Source organism: Ahaetulla prasina, chromosome 3, assembly GCF_028640845.1.
Source record: "Ahaetulla prasina isolate Xishuangbanna chromosome 3, ASM2864084v1, whole genome shotgun sequence".
NCBI lineage: Eukaryota > Metazoa > Chordata > Lepidosauria > Squamata > Colubridae > Ahaetulla > Ahaetulla prasina.
The window spans coordinates 189,811,454-189,837,032 of record NC_080541.1 but is presented as its reverse complement, the minus strand read 5'-3'; the positions used below and the strand labels follow the sequence as shown (position 1 = coordinate 189,837,032).

Genomic DNA, 25,579 nt, shown 5'->3' with positions numbered 1-25,579 from the left:
TGGCTTCTCTGTAGTATAGGCAGCCGCATAGCGACGGGTACATAAATCTTGGTTCCCTTCCAGGGTATTCCATCCCTTAAGGTGAGGTCTGGCAAGTTTTCTTTAAACCAAGCATTGTCAGTGAGTGCTGATTTTAATTCCGCTAGTAGTTTATTTGGTGGGATGTTAGTACCACGGCGTGATCGTGGTCGAGTAAGTGCTTGGCTGGCCAGCTCGCTATCAGGAATCATCGCATGTATTACCTCTTCGCGTTGGCTGTCAAATTGCGGTTTCCTAGATAGGGTGTCAGCCAGTAGATTTTGGTCGCCGGGGATGTATTTGAGGGTGAAATGGAACCGTTTGAAAAACTGAGCCCATCGAACTTGTTTGGGAGAAAGCTTTCGAGGGGTTTTTAAGTATTCGAGGTTTTTGTGGTCCGTCCACACCTCGAATGGTTCCTTTCCCCCTTCAAGGAAGTGTCTCCAGGAGAGGAGTGCCCAGCACACTGCAAAGGCTTCCTTTTCCCAAACTGCCCATCTGCGTTCAGTGTCCATCAGTTTTTTAGACACGTACGCGCAGGGCATAAGATTGTTGTCGGTATTCCGTTGTAATAAGACTGCGGCTACTGCTACATCACTTGCATCAGCTTGGACCACAAAAGGTTTATTTGGATCCGGGTGTTGAAGAATTGGTTCCATCGAGAATAGGCGTTTCAGGTGTTCAAAGGAACGTTGACAGTCCATTGTCCAAGGTAGGGGCTGGTTAGGTTTGGGTTTGGCGGGTAATGGCCCAGTTTTTAGCAATTCTGTTAATGGTAGAGCTACTTCTGTGAAAGAAGGAATGAATTTGCGGTAAAAATTTGCGAATCCCAAGAAACTTTGAAGTTGCTTACGTGTGCGTGGCGGTTGCCAATCCAACACTGCTTTTACTTTTCCTGGGTCCATTTCGATACCTTTGTTTTATATCCGGTAACCTAGGTAGTCTAGGGATTCCTTATGGAATTCGCATTTGGAAAGTTTGACATATAGCTTGGCCGCTAGGAGCTTTTTAAGGACTTGTCTGACCAATTTGATGTGTTGTTCGATATTGTTTGTGTAGATAAGAATATCATCTAAGTAGGCAAGAACCCCATTGTAGAGATGGGGGTGCAGGGTTTCATTAATTAGTTGCATAAAAACAGCTGGAGCCCCTTGGAGGCCAAAAGGCATGACACGGTATTGGAAACTGCCCAAGGGGCAGTTGAAAGCCGTTTTCCATTCATCACCTTCCTTGATGCGGACCTGGTAATAGGCTTCCCTTAAATCCAATCTGGTGAAAATTTTGCCTTTTGATAAGTGGTTCAACAAATCGTGCATAAGTGGTAAAGGGTATGTGTTTTGTATGCAAATTGCATTGATATTTTTGAAGTCAATACACAATCTAAGCGAACCATCTTTCTTTTGTTTAAATAGCACAGGCGCAGCTACAGGTGATTTTGCTGGTTCAATGAACCCTCTGGCTAGGTTAGTGTCAATGTATTTTCTTAGTTCAGACATGTCGGCTGGCGTCATTGAGTACATTTTGGGTTTTGGTAATTTTGCCCCCGGGTGCAATTCAATTGCGCAATCAGTTTGTCGGTGGGGGTGTAAGAGGTTACATTCATCCTCGCTAAAAACGACTGAAAAATCCATGTATGCTTTAGGGATGCGTGGTTCATTAGGAGATGGATTGGATATGGTGGTTGTTGGTTCCCTCTGGTGGTCATTTTGGGTAAGGTTTTTTCGGGCAGGCGGAATTGGGTCTAAGGGTCTGAAAGTCCATATAATTTTCCTGAATCCATCCTCCCATTTGATTGTGGGTTCCCATTTGTCCAACCAAGCTAAACCCAGGATGATGGATTCTGACATCTTTGGAATTACTATGAATCTTATAAGTTCATGATGGGCTCCAATTTCTAAGCGAACCAGTTGTGTGATTTGGGTCGCTGGAACGCCGCCAATCAAGGTTCCATCTACTTGGTGGAATTTAATTGGGTGTTTCAAGGGAAATGTTTTTATACGGAGTTGGGCGACCGTAGAGGTTGAAATTAGGCATCTGGTGCATCCTGTGTCCACAATAGCCTCTAAATCTTTTTTGGCCCCTCCCCCTGGAATTATTAAGTTTACTTTGATAGCAAAAGGAGGAATGGGTGCACTCACCATTGGGTCGTTTTCTGCTTGGTTTGAGTCGTCAGGAGGTGAATCAGATGACGGAAGGTTAGTGGATACTTCAGTAGGGAGGTCTATGGCTTGTCTCGCAAAGCGACTGGTATTCGGATCTTTTCGAGGGGGTTTGCGTGGTTGGGTAGCAGTTGGTGGGCGATACTGTGGGAGGGGTGTTGGGGCTAGGCAAACTGACGCCCAATGTCCTAGTTTTCCACAACGGTAGCATTTGATTGTTGTTGAAGGCTGAAAGGTGGAGGGTGTGGTTGGTCTTAAGAGGGAGGGTCTTGTAGGTGGTCGTTGTGGAGTTGTAGTTGGTGATTGGCTTTGGAGGGGGTTGAATTCTCTGTCCAGAGCTATGGACACATTGTACCAGTCATTTAGTTGTTCTGGGATTCCTCTGGTGGAGCAGGCTTTTCTGATGTTTTGATTGATTGCCTCTTTGAAGTAGTGGAGGAGGATGCGATCTGGCCAATGTCTAAGATTACCAGCAACCCTTCGGAAATCCCATACAAATTGTTTTAGAGGCCTGTTACCTTGCTTCATCGTTTTTAAGGTGGTTTCACATTCTGCAATTAGGTCATCATCTTGAAACCGGTTGCGAAGCAGTGCCATAAATCCGTGAACATCGTTTAGTTCTGGTGCACGTTCATTGTGTAGTTGAGCTATCCATTCTGAGGCTAGCCCCACGTTCATACCATCCGAGATGGCGTTGATTAGGCTTCTTTCTGATGGGTATTGATGTCTATATTGTTCAACGTAAGCCTCAATTCTGCTGAGAAAGTAAGCCAGGTGGTGTGGATTCCCATCAAAGGTTGGTTTGAAAGGGGAGGTGCTGGGTGAGGGGGTGCAGGTGGGTTTAGCTGGCCTGCTTGCGGTTGAAGAGGGATTTGTGGGAGGGCCGTTGCTATTGTGGCTGGTTGCTGAGTTGTAAAGGGGGGTGGAATTCCCCCTGGCTGCTGAGAAGGAAGTCCTTGAAATGCTTCAGCTGACGAGGCAAAAATCGGCCTGGGGCCCCCAGGAAAGAAAGGTGCTGAACTGGCTGGTTGCCATTGGTATTGGATCCATCCTTGTCCAGGATAAAATGCCCAACCAGGAGGAATAGAAGCAGCAGGAGGCAGCGTAGGCCTCTGTTGGCGGGAAAAGTCAATTGGAGGGGGGAGTTGCGATTCCCCCCAAGTCCCTGGTGCTGCCTGAACTCCCTGCTGTCTGAAGGAGGAAAGGGAGGTCCTCCTGCGTTCATCGGAACGGCCTTGAGCTTCAGTAATTTCTCCTTCTCTGGTGGGAGGGAAGGTGAATTTAGGCTGAGCTAAAGGCTCTCGAGGTGGGTGAGCTGAGCTTATACGAGGCCTCACTTCCAAACGCTCAAAAGTTTCCGGGAGGTCTAATAGGGACTGGGATTTCAGGGGGTTTCTCAGGTCCCAATCCAGTGACTCTCCCGATTCTCCGGGTTTTACTGTCCTCCATTGAGGTTGAGAAGAGGGAGGGGGCTCTCCATTCCGCCCCGGGGAAATGTTTTCTCCCGAACGACAGCTTACCCATGAATCGGAGTCTTTGGGCCGTGCACCAAGCTGACAAGCAGGCTCTACCACTTCGGGTTTTTGAGTCATATCTTCCGATGGGAAGTAGGTGATTTCGACTAAGTCCTCAGATTCCAACCTCTGTGCTACTTCCACGCTTTCAGCTTGCTGCCCTTCCATCTTCGCTGGGTCTTTGCACCGCTGTGGAGGTTGCGGAGGCTGGGGCCCAGCACCCCCCTAACGGGCCCCCTCTGAGCGGAGGAGAGGGTACCGTTAAGCAAAAGAAAGTTAAGAGTTTTGGAATAATGTCAAGGTTCCAGAAAAACCTCTTCTGCATAAAAAAAACTCAGAAGCCATTGTCTTTCAGAGTTCTTTACTAGCATGAGGAAACTGGCACACGATGAGTGAAATTCCAAAACTGAACTTCCGGATTCTTTTCCCAGTTATACAAACCCCAAGAGTCCCACCCCCCTAACCCCTTTGCTGGTCACATGGTCCCACGTTCTCCCAGTTCATTTGAATATCTTCTCGCCACTCCTCCTGCAGATGTGAACACCATCCGACCTTGACCGCTTGAAGAATGTTACCATACCCCTCAACCCCCCTTCTTCCCCTCAGGGGAAAAATGTGGCAGCGTCTGGAACCCTAAAGTCTAGTATGGTTTCCAGGCCTGACTACTACTTCTGTTGACTTACCAGCTGCCAGCAGTTCTGCAGTGCGAGTCTTACCAGCTCATGGTTGACTCAGCTTTCCATCCTTCTGAGGTTAGTAAAATGAGGACCCAGATTGTTGAGGGCTATATGTTCACACTGTAAACCGCTCAGGGCTTAAAGCACTAATAAGCGGTATGTAAGTCTAAGTGCTATTGCTACTGCTACCAGTAGATGTATAGACAGCAAATAATTCTCATCAATGAGTAAGATACATTTCAGTTTATTATCTAGATGCATTTTAAGTAGGCCTCTTGATTTGTCCTGATTTTTTTTAAGTGAAAAATGAGAGCATGCTATTAAGGAATGTAAAGTGTATGTGGTGTATGGAAATTTACTGTATTTTTCGGACTACAAAACACACCGGACTATAAGACACACCTAGATTTACAGGAGGAAAACAAGAAAAGTTTTTGGCCTTCGCATGTCGCATTTTTGCCCTTCCCGGCCCCCAGAAGCACTCTGCAGTGCTCTATACATCCCATTTTCACCAAAAAACATGCCTGTTTTCGCCAAAAATGTAACCATTTTTGGTCTGCAGAGTGCTTCTGGGGACTGGGCAGGGCAAAACATGACACTTGGAGGGTTCAGGAGGCCAAAAACAGGCCCATACTAGGTCACACACTGAAATTTTACGGTTTTACGTAAAATTATCCATACCCAGTTTTACGGTTGGAAAGTGCATCTTATATTCCGAAAAATATGGTAGCTTTTTTTGCTGATAAGAGAATGTAGCAATCCAGGTCTTTCCTGAAGAAAATAAGATTTCATACACAGAAAAGTAAAAATAGCAACATCCCTCTCCCTCTACTCATTCTTCCTTCCAGAAAGGTTTTTTACCAACTCTTTTCCATATTTCAGGAAGATATAATTAAGCACTGAAAAGATTTTATAGTAAAACTAAAATTCAGTTGGGTGATACTTTCAGTTATCTAATCCCATGGGCAAAACTTGCATTTCATTCAAATTCAGCCTATGCCAATGAGCAGACAATTATGTACATAATTCATTTTATAACAAATCAAGGTTAAGTCCTTCGGGAGAAGGGCGGTATACAAATTAAAATATTCATATTCATATTCATAAAAATATTAAGCATTAACAAAGACATGTTGAATATGGCCTTTAATCAATATTTGCCCGATTCCAGTTTATCAACAGTGGTTGATATTATTAGCATTTCCTTTCCTCTACCAAATTAGCAGTGAGCTATGATAAGAACAGCTGATAGGACTACAGCCGAGTCAAAGGCAGAAGGGTAGAAAACCTTTTACAGCCGAATACACGGGTGTCAAACTTGCATTGTCATGTTGTCATCATGTGATGTATCACGACTTTCCCCCTTTTACTAAAACGGGGTGGGCATGGCCAGCACGTGATGCATCTGGCCTGCGGGCCATGAGTTTGACACCCCTTTTCTAATACAATGACAAAACAGTTCCTTTAAATGTATTTCCTTGGAAGACAGAGTTTTGTTTTATCCGCATCCTTATAGTCAAAAAAACCTCAAGCAGTTCCTTCAGAATTCTGCAATATTATAGTGTCCCCTTACATATAAACATTAAGCAAGCATTTCTTTGTAGCAATCACAGAATTAATGTTTTCCTTTTGAAATATTGTTGTTCTGGAGCAGCTTGGGAGTATCAAATACTTGGTAAAATGAAATTTTCTAATGTCGACTTTCTTTTTTGACGCATAGGTTGACTTCCTTTGCCAGGACACTTCACCCCCAGGACTAGAAGCAATTTCTTTATCCTGAGAAAATTAAGCTGTCTTGACATTACAGTTTAAAAATAGTATTGCCTGAGAACTAAGGTATTTATAGAATTGAAGACTGACTACCTTGATTTTCAAAGTGCTGATTCCTCTAAAATATTTAACAGCCACTTTCATAAATACTATCACCTCAAGGTGTATAGAATTTGTGGAAGGAGCAAATCTCAAAATTAGGAATTACATTTTTTTTTCAAAAAGATGTCCATGTAAACACGACTGAGATAGGTATTCCTGTGTAGCAATAATAGTACAGGGATGTTAACCTTTTATCTTTTCCATTGTTTGATTTTTTTAGCATATTCACTTATTTTATTTTGTCATGTATATGTAGTGTATATTGGAAGTGGTGATCCTTTGAGAGCTGTATGCAACAAAATTTCATTTTAATGTATGCTGCTTAGTGTACATTTAAAGTGAGAATAAAGTTATTCTGTCTAAAGTCTGTATTTCTTGCATTGTTGGAAAGTTCCTGCTCTCAGCAATCTTGTAGTTCGGATTTCTTAAGTGGCAGTTATATACCTGCTTTTTTCCTCAGATGAATGGATCACAGGTGCTACTTGAATACTTTCTGTCCCAATTGGGTAGAAGCTGCTTACTTATAAGTCAGTATTGTGATTGCGAAGACACCAAATAAGAAGAAGAAAAAGGCAAGCATATTTCATACACAGGGATGTAGAAAAGAACATAATCTAATATAAGCAAGAGAACTTGAGCTCTAAAATGCTGCAAAAGAAATACAAAGCCTTTAATATAATTAGGAATGATGAGATTTCTTTCCTTAGAAAAGTGCATTCATCTTAGGTTTTGGATTTAATATTTATCATAAATTTGATCCTGTTGTATATATATTTTCTTTAGTTGTTTCAAGAGTTCAAAAAATTAAATCTTGCTTTTCCAAAAAAAAACACTTTTCAACTGGATTATAAATATTGATAACAAATGCACTCATCTACTAGTAAAAATATTTTCTCTCAAATTATAGTCCAATGCTTTCAGAGGATAAATAAACTTAAAATGCGATTAATTTTCACAAGTCAAAATCATGTGAGGCCTTTGTTGTTTCAAACATCAAAGCTTTTTAGTTATGTGCAAGTATCCATTTTATCTTTGTTCCTTGGTTTTTGCTTAGACACTTCTCTTTTAGTTAATTTTTATATGAACCAACTTTCAATGACTCTGGGAGGCTCACAAAAACATGTATAAAATAATAAAACAGAGAAATAAAAGAAATAGATGACAAAAGTAGAAACAAATGCACCTACTCCTTAAAAGTAGCTACACCCATCTTAGCCAAGTGTCTGGGTGAGGAATCGAATCTTCAAAGCTCTCTGGAAAATACCAGTAGTGTGAAAAGTCACCCTGCTCTTGGGAGGGAATCCTCATTCCAAAGGGCAGATGATGCGACAGAAAAGGCAGGCTTCCAGGTCTGATAGGTGGAATTGTTTAAAAGGAACCTGAAGAACATCAACACTGCTGATTGACACTGTACTCAGACAGACATTAGAAGAGATAGGTGGTCCCACAAGTAATCAGATCATATGCCATATAGCTTATAAGTAACAACCAGCATCTTCAATTGCATCCAGAAGCAATGATGTTACAAAGGCATATTGAAGTATGCTTATTATTGCCTGTGCTGCTGCATTCTGGACCAAGTGAAACTTCTGGATAGTCTTCAAAAACAGCCCCATGTAGAATGCATTGTAATAATCAAATCACAGGATAACCAGGGCACAAGTGGTCATTTGAACAGCATCCTAATTTGAATACAATAAAATTAGTGCAACAGGTGCAAAAGTTTCTCTGGCCACAGCTGCAACTTACTAATTAAGTGATATGAGTCCAGGAAGGTCCCCAGATTGTGCATCAAGATTAAAGGTGGAACTTGCTAAAATTTGGGTAGCCCAAATAAAACAGCCTTCAAACACTGAGACAATCTTGAAAGTTTTTTTCTTCTTCCATTGCATTTATATCCCACCTTTCCTTTGAAAGTTCTCAACCATATATATATAGCAATATCATTTCATTTTATTATCCCTAAAAAAGCCAAAATGTAGATTGGGCTGAGAGTAAATGAATGGCCTAAAGGCACCAGGTAAGCAATATAAACATGTAAGGATTTGAACCTGTATCATATAACACTACAATACCTGAATTCCTTATTTTGTTCCTTACATCTCAAATATTTTTTCTTAATGACCAATGCAGCAATTTTTCTTCTTCCACATTATATTCAGATTGGATTACTGATCTAATACAGCCTGTTTCTAAGAATCATTTATCTGATCTTAGCCATATTTGTGTCTACTATAGGTAAGAACCGTCATACAATTGTACAAGATTGTCCACATATTTGTCACAAAACAACAAACTACCAAGTTTGTTCCATAGGTGACCTGCAAGGAGTCCTTTGTCTGATTTTTTTTAAAATAAGGCTTGCCAGGATGAAAAAGAGTAATTAATCTGAAGTAGAATAGATCCTTTCAAAAATATTGTGTGAAAAAGTGCCATAAAAGTGGCTGCAATTCAACTTCTGTAAAGACACCAGTGTTGAATTTTGTAACATAACCATTTGTTTATTCCACAATATAAACTGCAACATTTGATACAAGCTACCAAAAAAGAAAAAGCCAAAATACAGCTGTGGCCATTACTTTACAGAGCTTTCCTGTCTCCTACATCGCTAGTGTCATCAGTGATACTAGAACCTAAACATTTGCTTTCTGTACATTAACCAATGCTAAAAGCACCAACACGCTGTTTGGAATTATAATTCCAGTCACTGAAAGCAGACACAGAAGTTATTGCTCAGATAAATAAATCTAGTCTACAAAATCAAAATGAGGGAAATCTAACATTTTTAAAAATGTTCAAGAGTAAACAGGGATATCTTCAAAAAGAGAATTATGGGGATGCTGAGTGCACTGCTTTGCACCTAAACAGAGCTGATTTAAGTGTGCTGGTAAATTCCAAAGAGGTAATTGAATGCTATACATGAAAAGGTGCACATCTTGATGCCTTCCAAACTGGCGAAAACCCCCAGACCAAAAGAGTCAGCATTTCAAACCTTAATAACCACAAACAGTTTAAAGAATAAAAATACAAAAGTGTCAAATTGTTTTAAGTCTGAAAAAATGATCCCATGAGGACAGAAGTAGCACCATTTGCAATGTGGCTCTAAAACCAGCCCAGTGGCTTTATGGAGAAAAATCTCTTTCTCTTCTACAGTCCCGAACGGTCATCAAATGATTTACTTTCGATATGAAGAATCCTTTCTGGTACAGCTTGTACAAATATAGTCTTCTTTTTCTGCCATCTCTGGAGAAACACCCACACATACTTGATGAAACCACTGGTTGCAGCAGCCATCACACTGGACCCAGTCCACCTAGACAGAAAAAATCCAGAAAAGTCCTCAATATATAGCACTGTTATATATGTCTGTTTATACTGTCAAAATTTCAACCATACAATATATGTCATGCTATCCACCATGCCTAGTTCTGAATACTATGCCTTAAGAAACAGTATAGAAAATGAAATGTTAATTTTCTATAGATATAAAATGAACCATGTGGCAGTATTATTACTTAAGAGACTAAAATCATTCTAATGATCTTAAAATGTGAGATATATATTACAGGTGAATGCGAGAAGAAATTTGTTGATGATAAAAGCAGCTTAACAATGAACTAGCTATCAGGATAGCTGATTTTGCCCTTCAATGAAAATTTGTGAGCAGATGGGGCAGTTATTAAAAAACAACTCTGAATTCCCTTAATTGAGTAGGGCAATGGAATAGATAACCTACAAGAGCCTGTTAATATTATCCTTCTATTATGTCCTGTATTTTTTATTCCATTTACTCCACAAGTTTTTGTTTCAATTTACCTCATCACCTTCAGGCTGTAGACAGTTGTCAGCTGGACAAATGGCATTCTCATCTTCAGAGTCTTCCTGTTCAGAGAATGACATTTCTGAAAAAAGCAACCGACTTTCGCCAGTATGCTGAATGTCAAACAGCCCCTCTCTTTCTAACTTGCTCAGCTCCCTCAAATGAGTCAATTTCATTTTTTTCTTGTTTGGAGCTATTTTTCTTACTCTTGCTCTCATCTCACTGCAGAATTTCTCTCTTTCAAAGCGTCTCTTCAGCTTCTTTTCCATAGAACAAATTCCATCTCTCTTCCCTTGACAATCATTCTACAAGAAACATATTTTAAATTAAGTACTACATAACCATTTCTTATAATTATTTTTTCATGCAGCAATTCTCTGTGTACAATATAAAAAGCATTATTTGTAGCAATGTACTTAACTTTGGATAATTATAGAAATAATCTGTACATTGTCTTGTTGTGTAGCTTTGCAATGTTTTTCTTAGTGCTCAAGTAGGCTTGATTAAAAATTTGGGAAAGGGATAGTATGTTATCTTGTAAGCATGGATTTTCCTTCTAACCAGTGTTTCCACTCTTGCATTGGTATCCAAGACCTACAATTTTCTTTCTTTTGGCAAGAAATATACCTTCACTATGGGCAAAGTTTATGTCTCATGGAAAGCCCTGGGGGCCACAAGTAGTGTTTAAGTACAAGTAGTTTCCCAGTATCTCCTAATAGTGGTCTATCTTGTTCATATCACCAGCTACCCCTTCCCATTTCCCCTCTACCTTCATAGTGCTTGCTGCCCCAGGTATTAGAGAATAGAATATGGAAGGCCAAATAAGCAATCAAAAACTATTCTCTAACATTCAAGAGGCCAAAATGTGGAACAACGGATTTAAGTTATATACGAAAGCAAAGTCCACTAAATGTTAGAATAAATTTCCTAACAGAAGTAGAATTTCAGAAATAGAATAGATTATCCAGAGAAGCTGTAGGTTCCCTTCACTGGATATGTTCCAAGAAAGGATAGATAGCTATCTATGAAAGCTCCTTTAATTTTAATCCCTACACTAAACAGGAAAAGACTGGATGGCATCTTCAAAATTCTACAGGAAACTTGATGGCCCCTCTTCATTATAGCCATTTCCACAGAAGGTCAGGAAGCACAATGGTGCTGTTTGGGAGGGATATACAAAAAGAGTGAGTCTTCCTGTGGTTGGGAAGCATGATAAAAAGAGAAACGTCAGAACAGTATCTACATTAATTTAGTTAAATCCTCATAAAAAATATTCAGGATCCCATGGGACTCATAACGTCATGCTGAGGAATGAACAGAGTAATGTACAACTGGTACAGCACGAAAATCACCATGGACACATTGATGTGTATACACTGATTAGCTTCATCTATAATGCTTGTGTCAATTTTTAACATTCTGAAAATGCCTTTGATTAATCTTTTATAGCAATTAAAGTTTTGTTTTTTTAAATCTACCCTTCCAGAAACTGCCCAGGGAATGCTAGTTTCTTAAAGTCTAGTTCAGTACTTACTTTTTCACTTGTTGGTCCTACTGACTTTTCCTTTGTAAATAAGATCTCATATAGTTCTTGTATTTCAGGTAGTGATACTTGTAGTAATTGGGCTTCCATCATTAGCTCATTCAATTCTGTACTTATGGCTACAACAAATCCAATATGGATTTTTTTTAATTCTCCAGAGGTGACAAAGTAAATTCATTTTACAAACATTCACCATATATTTGTATGATCATATACATACACACATACACATACATTCATACATCTATATCTTATCCATAAATAAACGATTTATAACCGCAAAATGAGAAGGATTCAAACCAGTCTGAATTAAAGATTGAATAGAAAAACAGAACACAAAAGATACAAAAATTAAACAATGCTAAGAAACAGTTCCAGACATTCCTCATCAATTATCACTTAGCAGGATCACAAAACAGGCCTGGCCTATCCAAAAAGAGTCAAGAACTCATCGTGACCAACTCACCACAGCCAACTTTGTGGCCAACTTTCCACAGGCCAACTTTCCACAGCCAATTTGTCAAGGGAAAACTCATCAGCAAACAAACTCAATGTGATAAATATTATCTGTCACTGTTTCTTCAACATTTTCTTCATTTTTGTCCATTTTGTCCATTTCCACAAAATGGAAGTAATGTCAAAGAAAAAGTGGCGGATAACATCACATTGAGTTATCTCACGTGGAATTGTCCTGAAGCGAGTTGTCTTGTGGTGAATTGGCCATGGCAATTGGCCACAGTGAGCTATCCCATTCCGGTCCAAAAAGCTAGGTTTTCAATGCTTTTCTAAGATAGAGCAGCAAGGCAGCCAAATGGATCTCTGGAGAAATAGTACTCTAGATGGCAGGAGTGGCAACAGAGAAGGCCTGCCTCTTGACATCCCACAAGATGTATTGATTGGTTGATTTTAGAACTGAGTAAGATTATCCTGCTGTAAATAACTCTGGACACTGTACAATACAACTTATTATACAATGCATTTTTAAAACCCATGTGCCATAAAAAATCCCAACAATTAAAATACAGGCAAATATGAAAGACCCACTAGCTTCTTTAACCGGGGATGCAGCCAAGTTTTCTGACTATTTTTAACACAACCAGGGTGGGGACCATATATATCTTGGGAGGGATAGTATTCCAAGGGCAGATGCTGTGACAAAAGTGTATATTTCTTAGTCTCCATCAGATGGGGTTATTTAACTGAGAGGGCTTGGGGCACACCCACCCTATCAGATCTCACAGGACAGTAAGAGACATGAAGGATCCCTTATGTATTTAGGATTTTATACTTCAACACCAGGAAGTAAAAATACTTACTATGAAGGGGGATGCAATTTTGTCCAGTAGAAAAAGATGAATGTAAATGTATTGATCTGTTATTCCACTCATGAGGCAATGAGAAAGATGTGGCACCAATTGTCTGTGAAACCTGATTTTTAAAAAATTAAACACATTTTTCTTGTAATAATCTATAAACATGAATGACTAATACATTGATATGTATTACTGATTAAATCAGAATTGTCTACTTCATACTTTACCTTTAGAAAATTACATTTTGTGGGAAAACATGGAATACAATTTTAAAAATTAAACACATTTTTCTTGTAATAATCTATAAACATGAATGACTAATACATTGATATGTATTACTGATTAGATCAGGCATGTGCATCCATTTATATACACACTATATTCCTCCACACACTGTATACTGCACTGTTGAGTTAATGAAGCTTTTATTTATCATCCCAGAAACATCTCAGCAAATCATTGGCCACTATCCATTCTGTAGAAATGGACAGAATCCTCACAGCTGTCAGTTCAGCTACTTGTGTTCAGGAACGACACTTCTGGTTAAGGCCCCTAAAAGGTGACATACAGTTGGGTCCAAGCTGTGGTTAACACCTCATTGCAAGACAGAGTGAAGCCATATACCCTGAAGGACATGCTTGTGCATCCCATTCTCAAGAGGTCCTTTTTGAACCTTCAAGCAATTATCATCCAGTCCCCAATCTTACCTATCTAGGGAAGACTGCATTGATAATATGAACTCGGCTTCAAAGGACTCTAGATGAAATGAATAATCTGCCCCATTTTGAGTTTGTTTTCAGGCTAAGTTAAGGTAATGAAACAGCACTGGTCCCTCTTATGGATGACCACTAGAGGATTAAGGATGGGCCCTCCTGAATCTCAAAAGTTTTCAAGGCCATCAACCATATTTCCTGGCTTCAGGGATTTTGGGAAACATTGCTTTCCAGTGGTTCTCTTCCTTCCTGCATGGCCAGTTCCACCCAGAATTGGTGGAGGAGAGAGGTCCAAGACCTTGCTTTCTGGGGTGCTTCATAGTTCCGGTCTGTTCCTATTTAAAATCTATATGCAACTGCTAGGTAATCTCATCCATTGATAAGAGACTAAATATCATCAATATGCTGATGATATTCAATTGTATATCATAGTCCTAGGCAGGCAGGCAAAACCATTCAGGTGCTGACCCAGTATCTAGAGGCTATAAGAGTCTACATGGGGATAAAATGGATCCAATATAACCCTGCTAAGACTGAATGATTGAGTTTTTGGCCTTCATGGATTTGAAGAAATATATTTGAATTCTTGATGGGGTAGCACTCCTATGGATAAAGCTGGTCTACAATTGTGGATTCTCCGAGACTCATGGCTCCTTCTTGACGGACAAATGAGAGTTGTGAATAGGAAGCTTTTGCAAGATCTATTTTATGCAGCAATTGTGCTCATTGATGAATTGAGAAGCTTTGCTCTAAGTCACTCATGTCTTGATCACTTCTCAGTTCAATTGCTACACTACATTCTGCATGGGGCTGCCCTTGAAAGCCAACTAGAAATTATAACTAGTCTAAAACTCAGTGGTGTTTGCAGCTGCACCTCAGTTTGCCCATTATCAAACCACTGTTTGAGCTGCACTGACTTCCATTTTCTTTCCAGGTACAATTCAAGGTGCTGCTTATCACAGTTAAAAATCTACATTGGCATAGTTTCAGGTGAAAATTATCTGCCTGCTCCACTAGACAGGGCGCACATGCTCCAGGTTACTTCTCTCAAATACTGTCTTCTAGTGAGACCTAGAAAGCATATTGTCTTAATAGTAGCTTTTGCCCTTTGAAAAATTCTCCCACATGAAATCTGGCAAGCCCCCTCTCTTTAAGCTCTCCAGAAAGCATTATAAACATGATTTTCCTCCCACATGTTGAAATAGGGCAAGTTTGGAGCCTAGAGATTGTGGTTTCTCATGTATTGAGAATGTTGGTTTAAGAGTAGTGGCAGCTGGCTTTTTTCCAGGATATTCTTAATTATTCTTCTTTATGTTCTTATCACTGGTGCTATGAGCTGCCATGAGTTGTTCGTTTGGCAGAGGAAGGAAGGAAAGCAGGGAGGGAGGGAGGGAGGGAGGGAGGAAGGAAGGAATCTGTTGTATCACTTTTTCCCCTTCAAATCCACATCCCTGCAGGACTCCATACCTAGCTGATCAACTAACAATTTGTAAAATCACTATAAATGTTTATACTCTGCAAGCCCATATCCATTAAATTGATTTTTTTGCTAGTATTTATCTAAAAAGTAACATGCAGAAGCATTTATGCTGGCGTTCATATAGCACTTTGCTAGGATATAACTAGAATCTTACCTTATTGGTCTCCTGCAACTGGCCTGCCACGGTTTGCCATTTGCTGTACAATATCCCTGAGTCCACTTTGTCGGCTAAAAACTTTATATTCCCTGAGGATAGCATTTGTTGTGCTCTATGTTGCCAGTTCACGGTTCTCTCTATCATATACCGTAAGGCATCTCCCTCAGGCAGTCTCACCCGAATTCTCTGTAAAGAAGCCAGTAAAGGTAGAATCTTTTCTAAAGGTGGCTTTTCGGATCTATGGCAGTGAGGGCAAAGCCATACCCAAGGCCCCTGCAAATTGCTGGACACTGAAACACAGCTGGTATGGAACATTCCTCTGCATAGCTCACACTGTATCATTGGTACTGCTGGCTCTCTCTGACAGAGGCAAACTTTGATCTCTACATTCTGTTCATCAGAAAAGATTTTTTCTTCATTTATTGCTCTCAGGGAATGCAGTGCTTCCATTTCTTTCAAACGGGCTTCACCAAGCATAGCCATCTGATAATGAATTACACAAAAATTATTTAGAGACATTAACAAAGTTCCTAAAATGTTCAGTTACAATTTGCTAGAACTGTTGCAAAAAAAGTTCTAAGAAAAATGAATTCTGTTGATTTCTCAAATCTTTTTGAAATAAAGTTCACTATCTGCCATTTGGACAATCGTTAATGTAAACCAAATGCAATGTAATGTAAGCCAAATGCAAAGCTTTACTTTTCTTCACAGGCTACATTCAAATTAAATGCATAGAAAATCTGATTTTACTTTAGTAACATCAAGAATATACATTAGTATAAGCAAAAAAGTACTAACGTATGCTGTCTCTGAAAGAATGGAAAAAGAAGCCTCATAAAATAACAAGCTTTCTAAGCACACAAGTTCATTAAATGCATTTTAGAATGTATACATACCGCAGCTGCAGTTTCCTTACACTCAGATAATGCTCTTTCTAAATCACATAAGCTCTCAAGTTTGGTGCTCTTTTTTTTCCCATTTGGAACTGATTCTTTTGTTTTCTTTGTTTTTCTTTTAAATCCTGATGTCCCAATATCACACCTTGGACATAACACCTGGTAAAAATTAAAATTGTCATGTTTTCTTCTTGCGTATCACAGTAATGTGTCTACTAAGTCTACTCTGGAGGAATGAGAGACCATTCAATAATTATATAGAATACATACATTATCTATTTCTAAAAGCCTTCATGCAAATTTGAAATACCCAGATTAAAATGCCAACATGCAATTTAGATTGGCAGGTACTTCCAAATTTTACAAAATAATTAATAGAAATGAGGTGGGGGGATGCTTGCCTACAATACAAGTAACTGAAACCATGGATTATAGCATGTTTTCTTTTCCTTTCTCATATACATCTATGAGCTTTGACAATTGAAAGAGAAATATTCCACAGCATAATCCTTCTCAATCATCAACTAAAGTGCTTTCTTTAGGTTCACCTACATGATCTGCCAGCACAAACATACACAAAAATAAGCATAAAAGATTCCTCATGTGAGGGCAGAAGACTTAGCCTAAGATCGGATGATCTCTTAAAATAACACTCATGATAAGCACCCTGCCCAAAGTGTGAGACTAAACTCCCTGTACTGCATGGGCAGATTAAAATAGTACAAAACCCGAACCTTGCTTCTACTTTAAATAAGGCTTGAATTTTGCCCTGAGAAGTTGCTGGCTTTCTTCTTTGATGACATTTCTAATTCATGTTAAAAAAGAGAGAGAAAGTCCAAGGAGCTGTTACATTACAACCTGCAAAGCTTTTAGTTCCATTATTGGCCGGGGCAAGCCTGAGATCTCAGAAAATGTGTTCATCTTGTAAATCCCAATCAAGCATTTGACCAAACCTTAATTCTTAACTATCATTTGTTTAATTTCTATGATAGGCCTACATAAATTATCTACTCAGAGTAAATGTGGAAATAAATTACCTCCAGAAGAGAATAGGAAGAGTCCTCAGTCAAGAAAGTATTGCTTGCACACTCTTTCCAAACTTGAACTTCAGCTACTAAAGATTCCAGCCTTGGCAGATAGTCCAGATGAACAGGAATAGAGCGACTTCTTGTGATAAGTTCTACAAGCATATCCAACACAGGCACACGTCCACCAGCCTAATAATACAGAAATATTACAAATATTCAGTGAAGATTATAATGAAGTTGAAGATATACAAAATGAAACCAGACATTAGATAACAGCAGTCACTTTTGCTTTTATAATGTTTTATATTATCATTGTAAGTAATAATCAACTATATTACTGCTTTTCTAATTTGTTATAGCTATAAAAACAGCCAATTGGAAATATGGATTTTTAAAAATAAAAAATGTGTATCTATATTGCTGCAGAAGCCTTATATTATACATTTTATAACATACAAGAAGAAATCTACTTTGTTGTTTTTTTTAGAGGAGTCTTTTTAAGGAAACATCATTTACAGTACATATTACTGCAACTGCTTACAAGCAAACATCACACAGATCTCAGAAATAAAAATTTAGTGAAATCAAAGCATGAACATCACTTGTAATTATTAGATTTTTCTTCCTACCTGGAGGCTCTCCACTTCCTGTAGCCAGTCTTTGGCCTTCTTTACAGCATCTTTCAGAGCTATTCCATTTGGAAGATAAGCAGGGATAACATCTATTTCCTTCACTGCTGCTTCAAGACTGCTTAATGACTGTCGTGGCCTTAAAGGAAACACAAAGCTTTATCATGCTATACTGTTATCACTTAAAAACTAGTAACAGTAAAAAAAATCTCTCCTATAAAGAAGCAACACTCCTCCAAAAAATGCCTTAGTATAATAAAAGAACAGGTTCTTGCTAAGATTCAGAAAAGAGTAATTCTATACACAGATAGAGTCCCAACATGTCATGTTTTGTTGATATATATAAGTTGTGAATTGTGAGAATCCTTAGCTACAAACTAATGAAGTACAAGTTTCTCCCTGTAGAGACAATTAAGCCCAAGGCTTTGTTGATGACGCCTGCCTCCCAAATTCAAAGGTTGCTAAAAATGTTCACTATGACACCATACATTAATTTTTGAATTATACATTTATAGGTTAAAAGAGTTAAAACTTTATTGCATTCCTCAATGTGGCATATTATAGTGCAGACTTGTTATGAAATCATTAAACTGTATGTATGACTTGCTTTAGTCCCCAAATTCAAACTTTTTGATATTGTTGGATTGCAGCTCCAATCACTGATTACTGGACTTGCTTGTTAGTAATTCAGTACTGGAAATAGTTGGCCTATGGAAGAGCATAGGCCAATGGTGGTGAACCTTTTGCTCATCAAGTGCCGAACAAGTACACGGAATGCATGCTTTCCATGCCTGCGTGCCATCCACGCAAATGCACAGCTTGTCCCCGTGCGGTGAGCGTGCAACTGCACCATCTGCACATGCGCACGGCTTTTGTGTGCCCCATGCGCCAAACATAGCATCTGCGCATGCATGTGACTTTCACGCGGATGCCTTGGGCACTGCATGCACAATCGCACCATATGCCCATGCACGTGGTTTTTGTGCATGCAATGCGCACATGCGAACAGTGTCTACTCTTGCATGCATGTGCAAATGCACATGCGTGCAGAGAGCCACAAAGACCATCTGGGTCCCCTGAATTGCACGCATGTGCACTGGAGGCCCGAACACCAGCTGGGGCGTGCGCGCATGCGCATCTACAGGTGAGTTGGGCGACAGCTCACGTGCCCAGAAAAATGGCTCTGCGTGCCACTTCAGGCACGCGTGCCATAGGTTTGCCATCACGGGCATAGGCAATCTGATATATCAAGTTATGTTCAACTCTCATCAGCATGGCCAGCAGAGACTACTGGAGCTGCAATCCAAAACACCTTAAACTACCAAGCTGACACTATTACAGGGCAATACAAGTGTCTGGCATGATGTAAATGCCTGACAAGCACTTCAACACTGGCATTCTGGGAAGCTAGCAGGTAAAGTTGCAAATGGCGATCACATAATCACAAGGCACTGCAACCAGTCTTAAATGTGAACTAGCTGGCAAGCAGATTGCAAACATGACTGCAGGGTGCTGGGACAGCCAGAGCTGGAAAAACCAGTAGTAACCATCATTGGCTCATCTCCAACATAACTTCAAACTGTCTCTGAATGAATGGTTATGTTGAGGACTACCTGTCCTGTACTATGTAAAACTATTTCCCTTCCTTTATTTTAAACATTATTAAGTTACCTACATTCTCAAGGGTAATGTTTAAAATAATAATAAGCAATGAAATTGCTAATGAAATATGAATTATTGGTTACCAAATAAATATAACTTTCCTGTTTTAAAAATAGTTTCATTGTTGCTTTTTTTTAACACTAGCAGAACAAATTTTTCTTCATTTTTAGTATAGGCTGAGGAAAAATAATAACTTAATCACTGAAAACCAATATGAATTTTAAGAGTTCTGAAACAATAAGACTCATTTTCTACCTGGCTTTTATCAGAGTTCTAGCCTTGTCATCCCAGTGTTCAGACACTGTTAAGAGTTCTTGGAGCCTGGCCATTGCCTTCTCAACTGCAGGATGAGGTGCTAGTCCAACACCAGAGTCTATGAGTCTTCTCATATCATCAAGAGTAAGAGAAGTGTGGTCCAAGCAAACATTTTGCACATCTTCCAACCAACGTGCTTGTTCTAAGCGTATTCTTAATTCACCAAGCTGAGGGAGGTCAACATCAAAGTCAAAACTGATTTCTAAAAGTTCTTGCAGTTTTGAAGCACTGGGAATTTCTTCAGAGAGGAGTTTTTCACTGTATTTCTCAAAGTCTTCTACACGATTAAGAAGATCCTAAAATATGAAGCAGTGAGAACAAGTAAAAAAAACAACAAAATTCTCAAACAAGAGCTATTTTTATAATTATTTTAACAGCATTTCACATTTGATGACAAATAGATTATTTCTGCAACTAAGTGACAAAAAATCAAGGTATGTTTCTCTCTAAATTATTTACACTACTAATAGTGTTTAAGAATTTAACAATTCTTCATTAGATTTGCAGTGGAGCACCCTGGCCTATGCCGGAATGGATTAAACAGGATAAGTCAAGAGAAAATAAAATGCTAAAACATATTTTAAAGAGGTTGTGTAAACACTCTGGCTTCATCATAGATCTCATGTTGGCTGCGGATAGGAGCTCACTGAACCTGATGCAATTATCTGTCACTTGGGATTCTCCTAAATGATTCTGATCAATCAGCAAAAACAAAAAAAAAACCCATGGAATCTTTGTTAGTTCATACAGTTTATGAACTGGTTTATACCAACCAAATCTTTAATGATATTTATTTATTTAAATTCATGAATCTTTAAATATATAAGAAGGTATATTTATATTTATTATTTGGAGAAAAAGATTCTAGTTTATTCCGTTGATAATTCCAAGTTACCTTGAGTAGTGTTGTTTGGTTAAGGACACATGGTAAAGCATGCAGTTGTCTAACAAATAAGCGGAGTTCATTCACGGTCAACTGATTTTGAGATTTTCCTCCTCCAGAACGGTATCTGCAATTACACAGAAATGTTTTATACCAATAAAGGGTACATTAAATGCATTCATCTTTATTCAACTAACTTATTAAAAGAATACTTGTTAATATGTAAATATTTTTGTAAAACCAGACATCCATTAGAATCATCATCATGTAAATAGATTTTTATGAACCATGCTCTCTGTGCTAGCAATCCAATTCTGCTGTCATGTCATCATCCATTGGAACAGGAATGCACAATATGTGACACCTGAAAACTTTGTATACAACTCCTCAAACATCATGGCCTGCTTTGAGAACAACACTTAGGTATTTCCACCAAGTTCTTTGCACCAGTTCAACTAGACTCTGGTGTCCACTAGCCTGAGATCCTAAACCCAAGACTGTGATATAAACCACACAAATTTAATGTGTAAGTTAACTTAAATGGCAGATAGAGATGCATAAATTGCACGACTATCCTAACTTTAAGATGGGAATCTGAGATGGTAGGAGAAGACTTAAGAGATATGTAAGATACGTAAGAAGTAATTCTGAACAGCCTAATTACAGTTGGATAAAAACAATAGAAATATCTAAGAATATTGAAACATTTTATCAAATGCATAAGGATTTTTCTTTTCCAAGGCCAAACCAGTGTGTGTGCACGCGCGCGTGTGCGCATGTATGTGTGTGTGTGTGTAGGTGGTTGTACATGACAGCATGCTGTCACGCAGATAGTAGTTAAGATATCTTGCTGCAAAATACATAGTTACAATTTTTTATGTTTTCCCAATATGCTATTAAATCTATGACAAGAGTGAAATTCAGTGAATTCACTGAAGACTTATAAAAGCTTTGCATTATTTCCTGTTGGGAATTTAGTAAGTTGCTTCCATTTGGGAAAGAATTTTTAAATGGGTCTTGTTGTCTTGGTCAGGATTACCAATTGGAAGCAGCAAAAGCAACATTATTTAATGTTTTATAAATACTCTGGTTTAGATTAAAAGATTACTGCTATAGACTTTTTTGCCTATTCGAGACATTTTATTCATCTTCTAATGCTAATAAAGTGGCAATGCAAGAAAGAACAATGAATGGGTAGAAAGGAATAAGAAACTGAAAACGTGGATGAATGAAATCCTCAAAAAGAAGGTGGGAAAATTAAAAACAAAACGTAATATATGAAGCTATGTATGCAATTGGTGGAAACAAGGATATTCGGAAACACAGAATACTATGGGAAGATATAATGAATGTTGTTGGCAAAACCTTTATTAAACAATAGTTCCTTTTCTTTTTCTTATACTATGTCTTGATTTCTTTGGTTCACTTGCTCCTTTGTGCATTGCATAATGTTACTTAACTTTAAAAGGAAACTGCACAATAGGTATGCACATAGGCAAGTTTCAGTACCAACAGTAAATGTGACACATATAGTGTTTCCAAACAAACTCCACAGGAATGTAAAACTACCCACAAAAACATACCTTGTTTGCCTCTTGCCATTGAGAAGTTGCTGCGCAACCGAGGCACATTTCTCTGCATCCTGAGTAACTAATCGAAGATGTCGCAATAAATCATTGTCTGGAAACTTTCTTATTTCTGATTCTTCAATTAAAGCTTTGAAATTCATGAGACCTTTAGGAGGATAACAGTTTTTAGTTAAGAAAAGTCAACCTTTATTATTACATTATTGCACATTCCTATAGCACAGGGCTATATCAGGCATCATCTTTGTACAGTCAATTCTATCCATCCATTTTGAATATTTTGAGAAGGCGTGTTGAGTCTCTCTTCTTGAATGATTCCCAGTTGAAGCAGCAGGCTTTCTCTCTAGTGGGGCTTGGTTTATGGAATGTTATTGTTCAGGGACGTGCTGAGGAGTTTGGAGGGAACCTGCACGATAAAATCGCTCAGATCCGGGACCGGCTGGACGCTGATTGGGTGGATTTCAGGTGGGACGACGGAGGCAGGTCTTGAGAATATTATTTGGGCGGAGTTCGACTCTGTGACTCCCGAGGACATGGACAGGATACTGGGGAAGCTGAATGCTAACCACATGTTTATTGGACCCGTGTCCCTCCTGGCTGGTGCTGGCCACACAGGAGGTTACACGGGCTGGCTCCAGGGAATTACTAGTGCTTCTTTGGTAGAGGGAATCTTCCCAGCCACCTTGAAAGAGGCAGTGGTGAGGCCCCTCCTTAAGAAGCCTTCCCTGGACCCGGCTATATTGGCTAATTATCGTCCTGTCTCCAACCTTCGCTTTGTGGCGCAAGGTTGTTGAGAGTGTGGTGGCATGGCAGCTTCCCCGGTACCTGGGAGGAAACTGTCTATCTAGACCCATGCCAGTCCGGCTTCCGGCCTGGGTACAGCACGGAGACGGCTTTGGTTGCGTTGGTTGATGATCTCTGGAGGGCACGGGACAGGGGTTGCTCCTCTGCCCTGGTCCTGTTAGATCTCTCAGCGGCTTTTGATACCATCAACCATGGTATCCTGCTGCGACGGCTGGAGGGGTTAGGAGTGGGGGGCACCGTTTTCCGGTGGTTCTCCTCCTTCCTCTCCGACCGATCGCAGACGGTGTTGGCAGGGGGGCAGAGGTCGACCGCTAGGCATCTCACTTGTGGGGTGCCACAGGGGTCGATTCTCTTGCCTCTCCTGTTCAACATCTACATGAAGCCGCTGGGGGAGATCATCCGTGGTTTCGGGGTGAGTTGTCAACTGTACGCTGATGATACTCAGCTGTACATCTCCACCCCGAACCACCCCAACGAAGCCATTGATGTGATGTCCCAGTGCCTTGAGGCCGTTCAGGTCTGGATGGGGACGAACAGACTTCGACTCAACCCATCCAAGACGGAGTGGCTGTGGATACCAGCGTCCCGGTACAGTCAGCTAATTCCATCGCTGACTGTGGGGGGCGAATCGTTGGCCCCCAGGGAATCAGTGTGCAACTTAGGCGTTCTCCTGGATGTACGGCTGTCTTTAGAAGATCATTTGACGGCCGTCGCCAGGGGAGCTTTTTATCAGGTTCGCCTGATTCGCCAGTTGCACCCCTTCCTGGATCGGGACTCTCTATGCATAGTCACTCATGCCCTCATTACTTCCTGCCTGGATTACTGCAATGCTCTCTACATGGGGCTCCCCTTGAAGAGCACCAGGAGGCTCCAACTGGTGCAAAATGCGGCCGCGTGGGGGATAGAGGGAGCATCTTGTAGCTCCCATGTAACACCTCTCCTGCGCAGGCTGCATTGGTTGCCGGTGGTCTTCCGGGTGCGATTCAAGGTTTTGGTCATCACCTTTAAAGCGCTCCATGGCATGGGACCAGGATATTTACGGGACCGCCTGCTGCCACCAGTAGCCTCCCATCGACCTGTGCGCTCTCACAGGGAGGGCCTCCTTAGGGTGCTGTCGGCCAAACAATGTTGGCTGGCGGACCCCAGGGGAAGAGCGTTCTCTGTCGGGGCTCCTGCCCTGTGGGGTTTTTTAAGGGGGTTATTTTATTTCATAATTTTATCCATGTATTTTAAATATTCAGCTTATGGAATTAGATTTTTAATTATATATTGTATTTTAAAAAAATTTGTATTTGTGTTTTATTTGCTGTACACCACCCTGAGTCTTCGGAGAAGGGCGGTATAAAAATGTGAACAATAAATAAATAAATAAATCATTAGAGACTCAGACAACTCTTCACTTCTTACATTCAAAGTATCTCCCTTTTTCAATGAGCATTTAGCTCTGTCTGGTTGATTTTTATTTTATTTACTGGTTTTATATGCCACCTGTTGATGGATGAGTTCTATATATATGTATATGTATATGTATATGTATATGTATATGTATGTATGTATATATATATATGTATATGTATATGTATATGTATATGTATATGTATATATATGTATATATATGTATTTTTCATGCATCTTTATTTTATTTACTGGTTTTATATGCCACCTGTTGATGGATGAGTTCTATATATATGTATTTTTCATGCATCTTTATTTTATTTCATAATTTTATCCATGTATTTTAAAAATTTGTATTTGTGTTTTATTTGCTGTACACCACCCTGAGTCTTCGGAGAAGGCGGTATAAAATGTGAACAATAAATAAATCTCATTCGTCATCTTCAGGCTTCAGCTTCCAGAAGCTTTGCTCCCAGAAGCACGAAGCTGAAGCCTGAAGATGACGAATGAGACTTCGTCGAAACGTCGCCAAGACACTTCCAATTTTACACGGGAGAAAACCCGAACAACCAAAGACCTATATGTATGTATGTATATATATATATGTATTTTTCATGCATCTTTATTTTATTATTTACATGATATGTTTTTACTCCATTCTTATACATCATCCAGTTGAAAGTTAACAGATATAGTTAGCATAAATTAAACAAATAAATTTATGATTGCTTAGTTATTTAGCTATAATCTGATATATTATGTACATTTTCTTGACTAATTTGCTTTAGTTCAACAGGACTCTGGAATAAACACGAATATGATTGGATGAGCAATCTCATAATGTTTAACTACAATGCAAAAATATAAGATACATACTTTTTTTATTATTAACTTTTGCCTCTAAAGCTTCACTGACGTTAGAAGCCCATTCATTGTAAGATTCTGCCCGCAACTTAAGTGCATTCATCATTGGATACAGTTCATCCAATGTATGTCGATATCTGGAGGTATGATAAGAGTTCAAACAATTATTTATAAATTCTAAATAAACTGGCTTTAATAAAAATATACTGCTGCAATGCATACAACAACATGAAATACACTGCTATGGTACA

At 39.4% G+C, this 25,579-nt stretch overlaps 1 protein-coding gene across 2 annotated transcripts in view; it reads right to left on the bottom strand.

Annotated features, from left to right (window-relative positions):
* Positions 1–8,715: 8,715 nt before the first annotated feature.
* Positions 8,716–25,579, bottom strand: part of KDM5B (lysine demethylase 5B) — a 41,881-nt gene continuing 25,017 nt past the window's right edge. Inside the window, exons 13-24 of one of the 2 annotated variants that reach the window (XM_058174523.1) lie at positions 25,341–25,465; positions 22,263–22,413; positions 20,692–20,806; positions 19,737–20,092; positions 17,820–17,958; positions 17,200–17,379; positions 16,163–16,321; positions 15,264–15,749; positions 12,920–13,031; positions 11,595–11,722; positions 10,057–10,365; positions 8,716–9,553 (exon numbers count right to left, since the gene is read on the bottom strand). In XM_058174523.1, coding sequence (XP_058030506.1) covers positions 9,416–9,553; positions 10,057–10,365; positions 11,595–11,722; positions 12,920–13,031; positions 15,264–15,749; positions 16,163–16,321; positions 17,200–17,379; positions 17,820–17,958; positions 19,737–20,092; positions 20,692–20,806; positions 22,263–22,413; positions 25,341–25,465 — 2,398 coding nt within the window. In that variant the 3' untranslated portion in view covers positions 8,716–9,415. The remainder of the gene's footprint in view (positions 9,554–10,056; positions 10,366–11,594; positions 11,723–12,919; positions 13,032–15,263; positions 15,750–16,162; positions 16,322–17,199; positions 17,380–17,819; positions 17,959–19,736; positions 20,093–20,691; positions 20,807–22,262; positions 22,414–25,340; positions 25,466–25,579) is intronic. The other variant, XM_058174524.1, reaches the window with a different exon arrangement.